The following is a 13,339-nucleotide window of genomic DNA, read 5'->3' as shown; positions in this document are numbered from 1 at the left end:
ACCCAGTACTGATCTTCTTTAGGATGGACTGGTTGGATCTCCTTGCAGTCCAAGGGACTCTCAAGAGTCTTCTCCTCAAGCTTACAGCCTTCCAAATTGAGTAGTGAGATGTGTTAAAACTTCTGAATTCCTACAACTTTCTTTTGCTCTCTTTTATTATAAAAACATAAAATCAAAAACACTTTGAATTTTTTTTCACACATTTCACCACTGTTGGCACTTTTGCAATATACCACTTGCTCTTGAGATTTTTTTTTTTTTTTGCTTTGTATAGCTCATGTCCTTGGCACCATCCTCTTCTTAGAAAACTTCACCAGCCACCATGTGAAGTTAGTGTAAACTTAAGTCTTTCTTCAGATGGAAACAGCAGTGGTGTAAACGATCTTATACCTGGAACTCTACTGGTCACCCAGCTGATAAAACAGGAGAATCACTCACAATTGTTAAATCCTTTTTATTTCAACAAATCTTGGATTTGGCAAATGATGTTCATCTGTCTTCTCAAATGCAGTAAAAGGCATTTTGAATTTGCAGAAGTCATTTCAAGGGCATTTGATGGACACACCCTAATTTATATTTTGGGACAGTCTACATTTGCATATAATGAAGTTTGCTTAAAGCAAGATATACCAGTAAACACTTAATGCAGTAAACCTAAATCAAGTTATGTGAAATAACGATATTCTTACCAGAAAAGATCAGATAGCCACTCTATCCTTGGCAGTCAAAACACATTTCATAAACACCTATTGTGTTCCAGGCACTGTTTTCTAGGCACTGCGCCAGGCTCATTATGGTAAGCAAACCCAGACATTGCTCCTTAGCCCATGGAGTGGAGCATACGTAGGTTCTAGCGGGAGAGAGAGAATTCCACAAATGAGGGAAATGGGAAGAGTAATAGTAACAAATGAGGGAAGGGAAAGGTAAATAGTCTGAAAACAACAAGGTTCACCACACAGGGGGAACCAACCTCGAATGGGCAGAGGGTGATCAGGGAATTTTACACAAGGAAGTGAAGCTGCAGCCAAAAGAAGCTCAGGAGGATGAGGGAGGAAGAGCACACCGCATTGGGGAAGCAGTGTGTACTGAGCCTGATCACGTGGCCAGGGGAGCCCAGCTGGGGGGCCAGGAGGAGGAAGCGCCCAGGAGGAGCTTAGGGAATACGAGTGGAGAGGAAAGTAGAAAAGGGTCAGGATTAGCAGGACTCTCTAAGCCCCATGAAGAATTCTTATCTTTGTCCCTTGAATAATGAGAACCTGCAGAAGCACTTCTGGTTTTTTTGTCGCTGTTGAACTGAAAAACAGCATCATACAGTAAAACACACAAGTTTCAAATGGAGAGTTCCATAAATATTTATATATATATATATATATATGTACTGCCCTTCTAACTATCACCTAAATCAAGATATAGAATATTTTCATTGTTTCAAAAATTCTTTCACACCCCCTTTGACTCAGCACCTCCTTACACACCTCCCTGCTACAGACACATAAGGGAACCATTGTTTTGACTTTTATTATCATGGACTATTTTTGTCTTGCCCTTGTACTTCATGTGAATGGAATCATGCAGTATATACTCTTGTGTCTGACTTATTTTCACTTAATATCATGCCTGTGAGATTCATTCATGGTATTACATGTAACAAATCTTAGATGGGTTTGACTCAAATGACAAAAGTGGTGATCATTTTGTAATGTATAGAAATAGCGAATCACTATGTTGTACACCTGGAACTAACATAGTGTTGTAGGTCAATTGAAGTATAATCAATTAAAAAAAAAAATCTTAGAAATGAAACCAAAACAAACCTTAGTAACAGCTCTTGACTCCTGGGTTTAGTTGAGATGTGTGGTTACCAGAGTCAGCTGTGTAACTGAAGGGCTACTCACATGCAAGTTCATGCCTAAGCTTATTCTTATTTCTGAGGATTCCTTTTGTGCCTTCTCTTCTTTGCATGGACGTCTTTCCTCCCAGACATTAACCATGATGAATTTTAACCCAGTTTGTTGCCAGGGTCTTATACTTCCTTGGGACACTCCCAATAAATATCTGCTCAGTGAGTAATGTTAAGTTCTTTGGGGGAAAGAAGATGATTCCATGGAAGATTATTTTTGTAGCTCAAGCATAAGGGAAAGAATGGCAATTTCATACGTTTTTAATGCATCTGAATAGGCAGTGGAGTTGTAGGCTTATAGCACTGACCTTATTCACAAAATGAACGAATTGAACTGATTTAATCTCCCTAAGGTTCTATGAGCTAGATTAGTGGTGGTTTTGTTGAATGGCCTTAATTTTTTTTCTTGTGGATTTAAAAAATTTTTATTTACTTTTTAGTGGAATAATTGCTTTATAGAATTGTGTTGGTTAACTGGCCTTTATTACCTTTCCCTGGGGCTGATCAATGGAAAGCTTTAAAAAAAAAAGGTCTCCTAGCTGTATCCTTGAAGCAGGTACTTGTGAGCATCAAATAACATCTTTTACCTGGAAAAAAAAAAACGTGACATTGTTTACAAATATTTAACGCTGTTATTAGAATCAAATCTTTTTAGTGGCTTTGTTCACTTCAAAGGTATTGTTATTAATGCTTTGTTTTTATGTGAGAATTCTGTAACTGTATACTTACCTAGTTGATTTGACCAGCATCAGGGAGTTTCTAATGCCTCTGTTCTGAAACATAGGGATCCTTCTAGAATCTCTGTGTTGGTTTTCTGGATGATTTTTAAGATACTGCTGTTGCACTCTTGGTTGAAAAATCGGGTAATAACAACAACAGCTTCCAGCATGATTTTCTACATATGTATTTTTAATGTTTTAATTAAAAATTTATATTGAAATGTTTTTGATTTGCATTGTTGTTAGTTTCAGGTGTATAGCAAAGTTATTCAGCTATATATGTGTGTGTGTGTATATATATATACATATATATGCATGTATGTACATACACATATGCTTTATTTTAGATTTCTTTTCCATGATAAATTATTATAAGATATTGAGTATAGTTCCCTGGCTATACAGTTGATCCTTGTTGGTTATCTGTTTTATATAGTGTGAATATTTTAATCCCAAACTCCTAATATATTTCTCCCCTTCTCCCTTCTTTTAAAAATGTTTTTTAGTTAAGTGGTGCATTTTTAAAGGCTGTTTATTTCTTTGGCTGCACTGGGCTGGGTCTTTGTTGTAACCTGAGGGATCTTTTAGTTACAGCGTTTGTTCATCTAATTCCCTGCTCAGGGATGGAACCGCGGCCCCTGCGTTAGCAGTGTGGAATCTTAAGACACTGGACCACCAGGGAAGTCCCTCCTATTTTTAAAATGAAGAGTTGAACTGGATTTTTTTTTTTTTTTTTCTGTTTTCAATGTAAAATGGCAATTGTGGTCCCTGCATATTTACTTATATACTACCTCACTGTTCTCTAGTTTATCTCTGCGGTGGTGTTTTGTCTGTTACTGAGGGTAGGCGACTGGAGAAGGAAATGGCAACCCACTCCAGTGTTCTTGCCTGGAGAATCCCAGGGACGGGGGAGCCTGGTGGGCTTCTGTCTGTGGGGTCGCACAGAGTCGGACACGACTGAAGCGGCTTAGCAGCAGCAGCAGAAGAGAGTAGGGGACAATGTAGATTTTATGTCTTTTAACCTTCGGTAGCTCTTGCTTCCGAACCTTATGTATTACTGGTATTACCCTTAACCCCCCAGCCCCATGGACATACTGGGTATCTATTGATACATGCATATGGCTTCCTGGTGGCTCAGATGGTAAAGAATCTGCGTGCAATGTGGGAGACCTGGGTTCGATCCCTGGGTTGGGAAGATCCCTTGGAGAAGGAAATGGCAACCCACTCCAGTACTGTTGCCTGGAAAATCCCGTGGACAGAGGAGCCTGGTGGGCTACAGTCCATGGGGTCACAAGGAGTCGGACATGACTGAACGACTTCACATTAATGAACCAACAACAAAATTATCTTTTAGAGACTAACACCTGAGTTTCTGATCTCCTGTAGCCTCTATTTTCAAGTAAAGCCTCTTCCTCCCAACTTCAAGGGTAACTTTTAACTTAAAATAACGTAGCATTTTTGTGTCAGCTTGGCCCTAGTATTTTTATCAATATTTTAAAATGTGTTTTTACATTAACTATTTACTAAGAGGAATAATTGTTTTATATTATATTCACTTTTCTATGATATACCTAGCTGATTCAAATAGGTTGGGCAAGTCATGAGCAGCTTTTCCTATAAGCTGTGAAACAGATATGATATTTATCACAGGACATTGGAATCCAATTTTACTATTGTCCTTAGGAATGCTCTTTAAGTAGCAGCCACGTGGCAAGCCCTAGGGTTTTATTATCACTATACATTTGGTCAACTCCTGGAGTTTGAGCATAGAGATATGGGTCCTAATCCTGATCCTACTGCTTGGAGATGGAGCAAAATATCAATCCTCATTTCTCCATATATAAAATGCATAAAGATACAGAGCTACTGTGAATATTAGATCTTAAGAGAAGCAGGCAGTGGGAGGGTTGTTCGAGAGGGTGGGGACATAAGTATACCTATGGCTGATTCATTTTTATGTATGGCAGAAACCAACAGAATATTGGAAAGTAATTATCCTCCAATTAAAAGCAAAAAAAAAAAAAAAAAAAGCAGGCAAGGGCTAGTACTCTATTTAAATAGACCTGGCTTCAGATTCTCATTTTATTAAAATTTTTTCTGTCTTGCAACATTTTATCTCTTATCTATAGTTGATTTACAACTATAGTAAATGAACTGTATGATTTACAGATTCTTCTCTGTAATAGGTTACAAGATATTGAATTCCATGTGCTATACAGTAAATCCTTATCTATTTGATATATATAGTAGTGTTTCTATTAATCCCATACTTCTAACTGCAGCACTTATTTTAAATTGTGCATAATAGCATCTCCCTAACATCTGTTGTTGTGAGGATTTAATGAACATAGTATATATAAATCGCCAGGTACAGTGCCTAGCATATAGAAAGAACGCAAGAAATTTCTGTATTCACCATTGCCCAAAGTTTCAACCTAACCAGCATAAGCTATTTAAAAGGCCTCCTAACTTGTCTAGTTGTTTTAAGGTAAGACGATCGCTTGCTGTGTATCTTTTAACGTAGCTGCAAATGTTTATATTTTTCTTTAATATACACTAGCTATAGGAAAACTGAAACAGCAATGGAAAATCTAAAAGCTAGCAGCCCTTCTCAAGCTCCCCAGAACCAAATCCTGTTAACATTAGGCTGTGAAGTCAAATCAAAGGACCAAGGAATTTACAGCTTGCTGGAGGCGTGCCACTGGTTCTAACCCTTCTAGATAAAAATAGGCGGGCGGGTGGGAGTAATCTATTGTAAAAATATAAGATCCAGTGGACTAACAGGTCACTGAAGCGGGCCCCCGTGGCTTTCAGGCTCTTATCGCTGCAGTCACTATCATATCACCACTTCAAGCCTTTATATATGCATGCAAATATTTAACAAAGCCGGAATCATCCCACAACCACTGCCTCTATCCGGTTCTGGCCGATGCAAGTCTTGCGGGGAGAAGCGAGGTAATCTTGCCCGGAAAGAGGCGACGCCTGCGTTCCCAGGACTTGGCGCCGCACGCCTCCCTCGCCCGGAGCACTGGCCGAACGCGGTCCGGGAACTCGCAGCTCGCCGGGAGACCCATCTAACCCGCAGCCGGGAGCGGCGTCGAGGTACTCGTCTGGTGTTGCGGTCGCCCCTTTTGGCGGGCTCGGGCGCTCCGAGACTCCGCCCCCTGGCGCCGTCTATCCGCACCCGCGGAGGCGGGCGCCGCGTCCTCATTGGCGGAACGCTCCGTGATGGCCCCGCCCCCTCCAGGCCCCGACGCCAGCACGTTGAGTGGCGGGGGCCGGCTGAAGAACTGCCCGAGCGAGGAGCGGCTCCCGGGGCCGGGCGGCACGGTTGGGGCGCCCGCTTTAGGGCTCCCGAGAGGCTGCTGGGCGGGGATAGCGGCCCGCGGCCACGGGGGGAAGGGGGTCGGTGGGCTGAGAGCAGCTTGGCGGCGAGGCCGGCCCGCCGCCCCTTCCCCCCACCCCCGTCGACCTTGTCGGCCGAAGCTTCCCGGAGCTCCTCACGCCGGCGCGATGGCGACTGCTGCGGAGGTGGAGGTCTCTCCGCCGACGGACGCGAACTGGGAAAGTGGCGGCGGCGGCGGAGACGACGAGATGAAGCAGACGCTTCCGGAGCTTGAGTCCTCCCCACAAAATGGCGGCGGCCTCAGCATCGCGGAGCCCGGCGGCGGCGCCGGGCCTGAGGAGACCGCAGCTTCCGAGGCCGCCCCGAGCCTCTGCCACGAGCAGCCTCAGGACTCCTCTGATGCGGGCGCGGCTGCACTGCCCAAAGGCCCTGAAGAGCCCGAAAGACCCATTAGGAGGAGTTTTCAGATCCCCAGGAAGAGCAGAGAAAAGAAAGGTGGTGCTTCCCCTCTTTCCCAACCCCTCTTTCTCTCTCCCCTCCATCTTTTCATTAGAACCTCTCTGTCTCCTTCCCACACCCATCCGAGACACGTAAACACGCATGCAGCGCCAGCCGCCTCTCCCCTCAGCCTCGGCCGCCCAGCTGCTGCGCTTGGTGCGAGAGGAAAGCGGTGGAATCACGCTCCCTGCTCCCTCTCTCCCCGTGGAAGTTGGAAGTAGCTCAGTTTTGAAGCTTGTCCGTAAGGCTGCAGCTCCCAGAGAGGAAAGATGGTGCTCGGCGCCCCTCCTTCCCAGCCCTTGAAGGCAGAGAAGCTGATGTGTCCTCCTGTAAAGATGCTTCTGAAGTCTCACTGTGGAAATAACCCCTGGCCATGGATTCTGGGGCTTTCTCCAAGGCCATTGCATTGCGAGGACCACAAGCGCTTCTCCCTGTGGAAATTCTTCAGCTCTATGTCTACTTGAAATTTGATCGATGTCAGCGTCTTCCCTTGTTTAGAAATCTCCGTTAGATGTGATTCATGCACACTGCTGTTTTCCATCACACTTCATTTCCATGTAGTTTTTTTTCCCCCGCCCTGTTTTTGAAGCGCTAGATAGGGCTCTCTTTAAATCCAAGCCTTAGTTTGTTTTTCGTTGTATTCGAAAAGATGGGGAAGGTAGGTTCTTGGTGCAGTAATTTCCCTATGAAAAAAATGGAGGGGAGCTTTTGCCCAAGAGTCACTGACTTGATTTTGCAAATGAGAGAACTTCAGGAAATTTTTTTTGAGAGATCCAGTCTGGTTCGTGGAACAAAAATGGGAACAGTTACATGGACAATGTAACGTTTCTAAAATTTTATGCCATATTGTGACACCTGTCTCATGGAGGAAATTACCGTTTTCTGTTTTTAGAATACAATTTTTGACCATCCAGTGATTTGGGGTGCTCTGCCTGAATTTAGTCAATTTAAAGCGGGTTTTTTTTTCCCCCTCCTGTTTTAGTGCGTGGTTCCGTTTTTCAGATTTACTTTGGAAAGTAATAGGAATTTTCTTTGTAGGAAACGTTTTTTGTTTGTAGCGTGAGTCTTGGTAAGGAGAATCTTGAATGAAGCATGTGCTTCCTCTCTGCACGTGCACAACCGCTACATTTGCACAACTGAAATTGATAGCCTTTTGTCAGTAAGATACTGACAAAAAAGTCAAGTTGTTAATTTCTGTTTGGATGAGAAAGCCAAGGGAATTCTTGGTGTGAGAAACCAGGCTGAGAAGGATGAAGTTACCTCTGCTAGCAGGAGGACTGTTTCTAGAAATATCTTTTGAGTTAATGTAATAGATTTCAGGGTTCAAGAGGATTCTTTAAGGGTCAGGATCATCAATTGTTTGGGTTTATTTAGTTAAGATGTATAGTCAATAAGAGGAAAATTAGATTTCAGCCTCAATTATAAATTGGTAGAGAATAGGTTAAGAGTAGATTTGGATGGACTCTTGATTGTAAGGTTGAAATAGTAGCTTGAACTTTTTCCTGTTTTAATTTTTTTTTTTAGCTTGATAGAGTTTTGCAGTCCGTTTTCTAAAAAGTTTTAACCAAATCATAACGCACGATGTACCTCATTTTAACTTCTCATAGGACCAGAAAATTGGCCTAAAACTCCTGATCTGTTTGGAATGTGGGATGGCACTAGGAACTGTTGGCTAGTGTGTGTGGTTTTTTTTTTTAATATGTTCAGAGGCTGCTCTAAAATAGACTTCATTTGAACACACTAAAAGATATAATTGAGGAATTAAGAAGTATAAAACCTCATTTTCTCCCCAGAGTCTCATGCTCCCTTGGGGAAAATTTATATTTTCCATTTTCACTTAGAGGCAGAGGCTGTTACCTTTCTCCTCTCTCTCAGAAAGGTTTTGGTAAGGAAAATATAACACGTAAACTTTTTTCCATGTTTAATGAAAATGAATAATTTTTAACTTGTGTAAATATTTCTGCACCAAGCAGCAGCTGTTCAAATAGTGCAGTAGCAGTTTAAATAGAGCTTTTAAAACTTAAGTAAGCAGCTTTTTACCATCGTGGACTTCATCCTGCCCAACGTGAAGGAAGTTAATACTTGGTGATGGAATTTCATAGAAAAATCCAACTTTTCATAAAAAAAAAACAGCTTTATCAAAAACAGGGTAGTAGGTTCTGCTAGTTTCACACTTGATCCCCAAATAATACCCTCTTGGAAGACTTGAAAGGTAACACTTATGTATAGAATTTGGCTAGGTATTCATGCTGGTCATCTGAGTCTTTTATCATGAATATTAGATACCTCTTCTTGAATTTTTCTGTATCAAAGATTTCTGTTGCATTTGTATTTTAATATGGCAAGCCTTTGCTTGTGACTGCTTTTCCAGTAAAAATAAAGATTAGGACTTGTATTCTTGGTAGCTTAAAGATAAACTTTTGTAAGTAGAACTTGCCTATCTTTGTCTTCACAGTAGCAGAACATCCAAAATACTGCCATTCTAATTAAGTGATAATATTGCAAACACTTCATAGTGCTTAGTAAGTTGTAGGTGCTGTTCCAAACAGTTTATATGTGTTAATTAAATCTAAGTAATCCTGTGTGGTCGGTGCTATTCCCATTTTACAGATAAGGAAAGTGAACTACTGAGGTAAATAACTCGCCCAAGGTCACACAGCTAGTAAAAGGTGGAGTTGGAATTTGAACCTAGGCATAAAATACTTATTTCTTTTTCATTATAGAAAAGTTAGGTTTTGTTTTTTTTTTTTTAAATTAACAACTATTAAATTTAGTGATGTTTAGTATGTCTTCATCCTGGGGAATTTTCAGATTGACAAATTATGTTCATTATAAAATTAACACATGTAAACAGTACTGACAGATTAAGTGATATGTTGACTAGAGTAAAATTTTACTCTTTATGATTGTTGATTCTTTTTACTTACTGGACAGGCTACTCTCTGCACTGTAAGGAGGCACTGTTACATTTTACCAAATTGTGGAATTGCATTTCCTCAGTGGGTGTTTCACTTGCCTTCTTTTACTCTAGAATCTAGTAGTGTAAGTCCTCAAAATCAGTAACTGTATTTGACACAATTTTTCTCTTCAAAATTCTTAGGAAGTGATGTAGTGATGATTGACTTTCTGGAAAATGTTTATTGGTTAGTGCTTTATGTAGGGAACAAGATTAACTGCTCTTCTGCACCTGCAAGAGATGCATCACAAACTAAATGATCTCATGCATTTGTGTCCATACTGGTCTAGTTTAGGAGAATTAATGACCAATTCTCCTCCCATGTCCCCATCTTTTCCCACAAAGTTTGGAGTTATCTTTTTGAAGACTTTGGATTAAGTGTCTTAAGGAAATTTGCATGATGTTTTAAAGTTTTATATGAATGACTTGTTTCCAAGTACCACAGGTTTCCATTGGTAGAAGTCTTCCAAGCAGTAAAGTATAGGCAGAATTCAGTCATTCACATAAAACATTTGATAGGATCATACAAATTGTAAGTAATGGAGGTAAAAACTCTTTGACATATTCCCCAGTCCAAAAAGGTTAAGTTTCATGTTTGTTATCTCTAGATTTCTGCTAGAATGTTCATTCTTAATTTTACACTTAATGTTTCAGTTGTGATTTAGAGATGAATCATCCATTCCTACAGTATTATGTCTAGTAATTTTATTAGACTGGAGAAAAGTGATTTTTAAAATAAACTGTTGTGAGGAACAAATGGATATTCATTGTATTTTAGTCGTTAGTAGACATCAGAGATAGATTCAGAGAGAATTGCAAACCAATGTGATTGCCAGCCTACTCATATTACCTTTTCTTCCATGAATTACTGTAAGTTGAAATACATATTTTATATTTTCCATTGGTATATTTTTATAATATTGGTCCATCTTATTTTAAAAGTTTAGCTTGTTTTTACACTTAGGTATATATATATATTTTTTTTTACATTCACATAATCTTAATACAAACACAAAGATTGGCATTGATACTAAATAAGTTAATGAAAGTAGTCGAAAAATGTTTCTTTGGCTGAGGAACAAAGCTATTTTATGATCTTAGTTTTATGTCTGTTCCAGTTCCTTAAATTTAACATTGAATTCTTAGTATGTTTACTATGTTTTGTATGCTGCAAATAATATAAAATATTCTAGTTCTGATTTGATGGTATAATCAGTTTCCTTAGTTGAATTATATATCTCCAAGTACCTTTCTCTTTCCCTGAATCCCATAAAAACACATCTATAAAAGGGACTTCCCTGGTGATTCAGTGCTTAAGACACTGCATCCCCTGCAGGGGCACAGGTTCAATTCCTGGTTGGGGAATTAAGATCCTGCATGCCACGTGGTGTGGCCAGAAAGGAGGGGAAAAGAAATGATGAAACGCATTCATAATCCGTTTTGTCAGTAGAGAAACCTTGTTAATATCAGAAGTAAACTCAGTAACTTATCTTTCTGATAACAGATTTGTTGGAAAGCCTGTACATGAGCAAAATTATGTATTCCTTAATGTCTGGAAGAATTATGACTGCTGTTAGTTAACCTTTATAAACCAAAAAAGGTTGTTATGGCTTTTGATCCTGTTAAATGCATTAAATGAGACAAATATTAAGAAATGAGATTTTTAAAAAAAAAAGATTTAAAAGTAGACAAAAGAGGTTAGAAAGAACATGCTAGACATCAAATTCTTTTTTTCTTATAGCTAGTATCCATATAGCTAATACAATTTCTTGATCTAAAATAAGGAAATAATTCTGTTTTTCCAGCTCTTGGAATGATTGGTTTCAGCTCTTATATGCCCATTTACATCTTTTATTTACCGTTCAGGATGTAGGATTTGCAGCTAGGAAGCCTACTTTGAATTCCGCCTGCCCTATTCATACATTAACCTTGGGCCCAGTTAAGTGTTAGCTCAGTTTCATTTGTGAAGTAGCCATAATGAACTTCCTTGGGTGGTTTTGGTGATTAAATGAGATAATGTGTATAAAGCTATTAGTACATACCTGAAAAGGAATAATGAGCCATTAATGGTTAGACTCAAAAATTGTCAGAATCTGGAGAATGTTTTATTGGATACTGACTTCCTTATGTGAAATGGGTGATTAATATATAAAATGTTCTGTTCCCCATTTGGGTAGTCTTAGATTTATTGTTGCCTCAGATGATGATACTGTGACATCTGTATGTTTTCTTTAAAAGAAGTGACAGGATGTGTTGATCACATACATGCTTCAGTGGTTCTTAAGGACAAATAGACCACCAGGGAATGTACTTTCAGAACATTTTATATTTCTAAACTACCATTACTAGCACATTGACTTGAAACCTTTAAAAATAGTTATAGCAAAATTTTATTCTTCTAGAAAGTGATAACTGGGAATAAAAAATAGAAATTATAACTCTAGCCTAACTGCTAAAGCCAATTGAGACATTTGAAATACTTAGGATACAAGTATTTCTTGTTAGACCTAAAATCTTGTACCTTTTTCTGGAAAAAAAAAAACAAAACCTCACAAGTGTTTTCACGTTGGCAGACTACTTAAGTACATTTGAGGTGACTCTCGGACATTGCTTTGGAATGAAACAAATGTTAAGTACTTTTTAGAGAGTGATTTGAGAGTTAATTTCTATATACATTTTTATGATTTAACTGATATCTTTCACTTTTGGTTAGATTGATGGTGGAAATAGTGTTGTAATATCTTTAAATATTTTCTTTTATGTAGATTAGTAAAATATAGAAATTTAAAGCCACTTGATACTTTTTTGTCACATTTTTAGATACCTGAAGGCACTTGTTAGTTTAGAAACATAATCATGTATAAAATCCAACTTTAAAAATCACGCTTGCTTATTTTGTATGTGAAAGCCTACAAAAACTACTCCACATGCTGTTTTCCCTCACAAGTTTTTCCAGTTTAGTTGGGGATAGACACAAAGATAAAACATTTTCTCCTACAACATTCTGTAAAACAGATTTGAATTGAGAGAATGGATTTTTTGCTGTTTCTCAGCTTCACTGAGTTGTTGAATTTGTGAGACCTAATTTACAATGACAACAATCATATTTTGGTAGTTTAGAACATATTTGTATTTAGTGTAAAAAAAAATCTTGACGAATTTTATTATCTTTTTTTGTTTTTACTGGCGTCCTCATTCATTCACCTTGGGGCCAGCACCCCAAGTAAAGGGAAGGAAGAAGGCGTTACAGCTCCTCTCCTGGAGCTTGTGATGAATAGATTATTGCGTGTATCCATCTGCTGAAAAGTTGATTATAGGATACTTTGTTGCATGTAATAGTTCTTTTTGAGTGTTTTTCCCCCCTGTTTACTCCTGTTGTCTTTGTTGTATTATTATAAGTAATGTTGATTTTATATCCACCCCTCGCTTTTTTAGTGTGTAATTCTGAAGTAGTGGGAATCATTTGTTCTGCACACATTCTCTCATTAAAAGCTACTGCTTTTACAGAAACTTTTGTAATATATACATTGGTAAATGAATGGATATATCCTCTGATAGTATGTTCTTTAAAGCTTAATAACTGAATAGAGAATACAGTAGAAACTGCTACTCTTTAATACAAGTGGAACACTTGTTTCCAGTAGTGGCCTAAAGGTATTTTGATTGACATTTATTGGTTCTTTATAAATAGTATCTTGAAAGAAATTAAGGTAATAGCATATAACATCTGTTCTGTGAATAACAGTGAAAGTGGTTATTTTTGGTTTGGGGAAAATGTATACATATATGTAGACTTGATGTTTGAAGTTTATAAGTCAAATTATTTCATCCACAAAGTGGAAATTTGAGGTTATTAGCCTCCTGATTGAAGAGCAGATTGACTATTTAAGTATTTTTTTTTAAATAAAGGGAGTGTGTAG

General features: G+C 38.7%; 1 protein-coding gene across 4 annotated transcripts in view; it reads left to right on the top strand.

The window, feature by feature from the left end:
• The first annotated feature begins 5,866 nt into the window (after nt 1–5,866).
• Nucleotides 5,867–13,339, top strand: part of TASOR (transcription activation suppressor) — a 48,358-nt gene continuing 40,885 nt past the window's right edge. For all 4 annotated transcript variants that reach the window (XM_043443569.1, XM_043443571.1, XM_043443568.1 and 1 more), the window contains exon 1: nt 5,867–6,460. In XM_043443569.1, the coding sequence (XP_043299504.1) occupies nt 6,133–6,460 (328 nt within the window). In that variant the 5' untranslated portion in view covers nt 5,867–6,132. The remainder of the gene's footprint in view (nt 6,461–13,339) is intronic.

This window comes from Cervus canadensis, chromosome 22, assembly GCF_019320065.1.
Source record: "Cervus canadensis isolate Bull #8, Minnesota chromosome 22, ASM1932006v1, whole genome shotgun sequence".
Classification (NCBI taxonomy): domain Eukaryota; kingdom Metazoa; phylum Chordata; class Mammalia; order Artiodactyla; family Cervidae; genus Cervus; species Cervus canadensis.
The sequence above is the reverse complement of the archived record's forward strand: the minus strand, read 5'-3'. Positions and strand labels throughout refer to the sequence as shown.